The sequence below is a fragment of the Phoenix dactylifera genome, unplaced genomic scaffold (assembly GCF_009389715.1).
Source record: "Phoenix dactylifera cultivar Barhee BC4 unplaced genomic scaffold, palm_55x_up_171113_PBpolish2nd_filt_p 001159F, whole genome shotgun sequence".
Classification (NCBI taxonomy): Eukaryota; Viridiplantae; Streptophyta; class Magnoliopsida; order Arecales; family Arecaceae; genus Phoenix; species Phoenix dactylifera.
The window spans coordinates 48,794-53,490 of record NW_024068498.1 but is presented as its reverse complement, the minus strand read 5'-3'; the positions used below and the strand labels follow the sequence as shown (position 1 = coordinate 53,490).

At 43.3% G+C, this 4,697-nt stretch overlaps 1 protein-coding gene across 1 annotated transcript; it reads right to left on the bottom strand.

Moving 5' to 3' along the window:
• Positions 1-559: 559 nt before the first annotated feature.
• LOC120108073 (receptor kinase-like protein Xa21) lies at positions 560-4,404 on the bottom strand. The gene is made up of 3 exons (XM_039121623.1): positions 3,379-4,404; positions 1,574-3,272; positions 560-1,303 (listed from the first exon to the last, which is right to left on the bottom strand). Exons 1-3 carry the CDS (start codon positions 4,402-4,404, stop codon positions 930-932), a joined length of 3,099 nt encoding a protein of 1,032 aa, XP_038977551.1. The 3' UTR covers positions 560-929.
• Between the last annotated feature and the right edge of the window lie 293 nt (positions 4,405-4,697).

The window sequence follows — 4,697 nt, the reverse complement described above, 5'->3', positions numbered from 1 at the left end:
TTTTGAAGATAAGGGTTAATTGTCTCTAAAGAGAGAAGAATGCTTTAAAAGTAAGTTGCGGTGCTTTTATTATTTAATAAAGTTTTCTTATTCTCTCCTGCATAAATTTTTCTGCAAGTGTTCTCTTGGTGCTTGCTCTTGAAGTCCTCCTACATAGGATCATGCGGTTTTACAACCATGACAAAAATAATTGCGTCACACTTCAGCAGGGATGCAGCATGCCAATACCACCGGGCATTCAGAACACCTCATATGAGGGTAACTCCAACTCTCTTTTCTTTTATTTCTTTCTTTCTTTCTTTTATTTTTGATTATGAGTTGGACTAACTTAATGATGTAGTCATACTTAATCTCATCTTTCAGTCTCTCATATTTCATTATATGAATGCCTTATTTTATACTTACTTATATTGATTTTGTACACAGTTAGCACACTTTATATTATTGAGAAAGATTAGACAAAACTAATCACTTTGATTAACTCTAATCACTTTCATCAATCACAGCACATTTCATGCCCACATGTTTCTTTTTATCCACCTAGTCGAAGGATTGAAAGATAAAAAGCATCATAATAAGAGATAGAAATATATAAATCCCAAGGAAGATGAAGGTAGAAAGTGACCTCTCCGATATGTCAAGGAAAACACAAGACTTGTTCAACTATGACGACTCATTTCAAATCCATGGAACATTTCATCCCGATATCTCTTGGCCTTGTGATAGTAGAGCATCCAAAGAGGGTCCCCTCAAACAATAGCAGGCAAAGACAAAAGACAAACCGAAAAATGAAAACAGGTCGAAGGGGATGAGCACAAGAAGCGACAGCAACGACGAGCGGCTTTGGGAAGTAACAACAGCCATATAATGTATGTTTGCGTAAGGCTTCATAATATCTTACTAATATTTGTGGATCATTCTCCGTGATTTTAGACGTCACCAAGTATCTCTCTCGCAGCAGTCATTTTTTTTACAATATCTCCCGTATGCATTCGTTCTTTGGGTAATTTGTTGGAACATTGGAGACCAATGCTAATCACTGAAATTAAGCACTCTTGTATCCTGTGTTGTTTAGTGAACCTCTGTTGTATGCCATTGATAATTTCATATTCCTCTCGTATCAACTGCGGATCTACGATGTTCATAATTTGAGTAGGAAAAGCCGTCTCCACAAATCGATGAAGATCTAGGCTTTCATTGAAGGTTGCATCAGTGGGTCTCTTTCTGGTAAATATCTCCAAGAGAAGTATTCCATAGCTGTACACATCTCCTCGGGTTGATACTTGGCTTCCCAGACCGTACTCTGATATATGTTTGCACAAAGACAACGGCAAAAACATAGTTAAACATTCAAGATAAATCGCTCCACAAACAAAACAAAGAAGTGGATCATTTCTCTATGCCACCGAAAGATTATATTAGAAGCATAAATTCAAATCAAAAGGTAGAAATATGTTGTACTATAATGAATGAGCCAGATTGGCCTATCTGTCTTTAGCTGCTCATTATTAGTCTATATTAGCCTACGTAGGAAGAAAATGAGCAGTAGAAAAATTTGTACTTGGAGTCTCACCTGGAGCGATGTATCCAACGGATCCTTTTATCGCCGCCAAGCTAGCAGATATGGAGAATGAGTTAGTAGATTCAGAGAGAAACTTCGCCAGCCCGAAGTCGCTCACACGGGCAGTCATGTTACCATCCAGAAGAATGTTGCTCGGCTTGAGATCACAATGCACGATTGGCACCGGGCTGTGATGATGAAGGTAATCCAGTGCAGAAGCCACATCAATGGCTATGCTTACTCTCTGTTCTAAATTCAAATTCCTCATCGGGCATTGCTCATTCACTTCCGGATGCAGCCATCGTTCCAGGCTTCCATTTTCCATAAATTCAAGAACCAATGCTTTGAAATCATTACCTCTAAAATCAACACTAGAGCATGCAGTTATGATTTTGACCAGGTTCCGGTGTCGGATGCTTCTCAAGGCCTCACATTCAGCTATGAAACTCCTTGAAGCCCCCTGCTGCTGAAGGTTTAGTATCTTTACAGCAACCACCTTTATATCATCCCAATCCATGACCCCTTTATATACAGAACCGAAACTCCCAACACCAATCAGATTTGTTGAAGAGAACCCATCAGTTGCTCTGACCAATTCGGCGTACGAGACTCTAACATGTTCTATTCTCATGGTAGCCATGGATGGACGTCTCATTCTTGTCTTTCGAGTCCGGTAAAGTAACACGAAGAAGAGAATCAGAGTCAAGCCTAGAACTCCACTGGCAACTGAGATGATCACTGACAAGATAGCAGCTTTGTGTTTTTTCCCATGGGGTTGGGTAGAGGGGCAGGGTGGCAGGTGCAGTTCATGAATTCCACCACCGATCTTTCGATTTCCAATAAGCGAAAATGCGCTCGTATTTGCAAAGACCCCACCTAGCAGAACCTCACCTTCAAGGTCGTTGAAAGAGAGATTCAGAAACTGGAGCGAGTGAAATATTTGGAGATATTCTGGTACATACCCGGACAGGTTATTGCTTGAGAGGTCCAGAAATTGAAGGCCCTTTAGATTGGCCAGTGATTTCGGGATTACCCCATCAAAAAAATTACCGCTCATATTAAGGTTTACGAGGACCACGCATTCGCCAATGTTATCAGGGATTTCGCCATGCAATCTGTTCTCAGAAACATCGAGGCTATTGACATTTATCATGTTGCCAATTTCTGAAGGTAAGAACCCTTGTAATGCGTTGTGTGATACGTCTAGGAGTTGGGATAGAGAAGACAGGCTAAGAATCTCCATGGGTATTGGTCCTGTAAGCTGATTGTAGGAGAGTTTTAAATACTGCAAGTTCTTGCAGTTTCCAAAGTGGGTTGGAATGCTTCCGCTCAGTATGTTTGCTCCCAGAGAGAGCCAATTCAATTGACTGATGTTTCCGAGTGAAGGTGGAATTTGGCCGGAGAAATTATTGTCAGACATATCCAGCTTATGCAGTGCATTAATATTTCCAAGAGATGCAGGGATATTACCTTTGAGAAGGTTTGAATCCATGGCAAGTACTATCAGGTTTTTCAGGTTCCCCATATTTGAAGGCAGGCTTCCAGATATCTGGTTATGCGAAAAAACAAGGATCTGGATATCTCTGGAGAGGTTTGAAATGGAATTGGGAAAGACACCAGAGAGGTTGTTCCAGCCGAGATGTAGTTTTGTCAATTTGCTGCAGTTGGTTAGAGCAGTGAGGAAGCTCCAATCGTCGGCCTCCTTGGCTACTTACTAGTTGGTTTCCGAAAAGGATCAGGGGTGACAGGTTCTGTAAGGTTCCAAGGTTACGAGGGATTTTTCCATTGAGATCGTTCAGTTGGAACTGTATGCCAACCAGTCCAGAAGCATTGGATAATGAAGAAGGGATATGTCCGGTGAAGTGATTTTTGGCCATCTCGAGATTTATGAGGTGGGGAAGAGTGCTACCTATGTCAGATGGGATGGTCCCTCCGAGACTGTTGAAGCTCACACTCAAGACACGGATGCTTGAGAGATTGTAGAGACAGGGAGGAATCATGCCTGATAACTGGTTTTGTGATACATCGAGGCTAGCAAGAGAGGTTAGATGGCATAATGAAGATGGAATGCCCCCTGACAGAGCGTTCCTTGAAAGAACAAAAATGGTGATGGAGGTCAGGTTCCCTAGCCAAGGTGGGATGCCGCCTACAATCTTGTTATTCTGCAAGTCGAGGGTGTCCAAAGAGGAGAGGTTGGCCAAAGATGTTGGGATGCCTCCTGTAAGATTATTCCATTGGAGGATCAAGCCGATAAGTTGAGGAAGTGATCCCAACTCATGGGGCACTTGTCCGCTGAGGAGGTTGTCACCTAGGTCAATCCAACTCAGATGTTTGCAGTTGCCAAGACTGGATGGAATTTGTCCTTCTAGAGAATTCACGCTTAGGTTGAGAAGTCGCAGGCGATGCAAATGGCCGAGCGCTTGAGGGATGGATCCGTTGAGTTTGTTCTCTTGGAGACTCAGTCTTCTGAGGAAGGTGAGGTTGGCTACGGATGGTGATATGGTTCCGGCCAGGCCAAGGGAGTGTAAGTCCAGAGCAATGACCCTCTCAGGGTGCCGACTACCACATGTGACGCCTTGCCACTGGCAGAAATGAAGCGACTTGTTGTCCCAGGAGGACAGAGCCCCATATGGACCATCATATATATTGGACTTGAATGAAATGAGAGCTGAGTGGTCGCTTACGCTTTTGCTGTTGTTTCCGGCTAAGGAGGCTGCAGTGCTGGTGGTGATAGCAGGAGATTGGGGAGATGAGAGCACAAAAGGACACAAGAGTAGAAGAGTTGCACGCATGAGCGAGGACCACCAAGAGCATGCCCTCTGTGAGTTGGAGAGATATCCCATGCGCGCTCCTAGGAAGTCGATCGAGAGGAAAACAATAAACCACATAGCTTGGTGGAGGCTTTGGATGAAGCCTTCTAAGAGCATGCAAACTGTTTAGTAGGATTTCTGGGCCGGTGGATATCTGGAGTCGTCTCGATTTAGACAGACTTGGCTTGGGTGGCGGGTCTCTAGCAAAGCAACTGAGAAGGGCAAGGGACCACGCCAGATATTTTAGTCCCACGTCGCATTTAGAAAGAAGCTGCATGGAACGGCTGTTGAAAAGTCTTTAGATATTTTAGCTGGTCAATCATGGT

Bases quoted from the DNA above. Each gene is read 5' to 3' on its own strand.
- LOC120108073 (XM_039121623.1), bottom strand. From the start codon at position 4,404: ATGGGATATCTCTCCAACTCACAGAGGGCATGCTCTTGGTGGTCCTCG. The intron at 3,273-3,378 runs GTTGGCATACAG...ACCAACTAGTAA, and splicing joins TATCCAATGCTTCTGGACTG to GTAGCCAAGGAGGCCGACGA. The intron at 1,304-1,573 runs GTGAGACTCCAA...AACATATATCAG, and splicing joins CGTTGGATACATCGCTCCAG to AGTACGGTCTGGGAAGCCAA.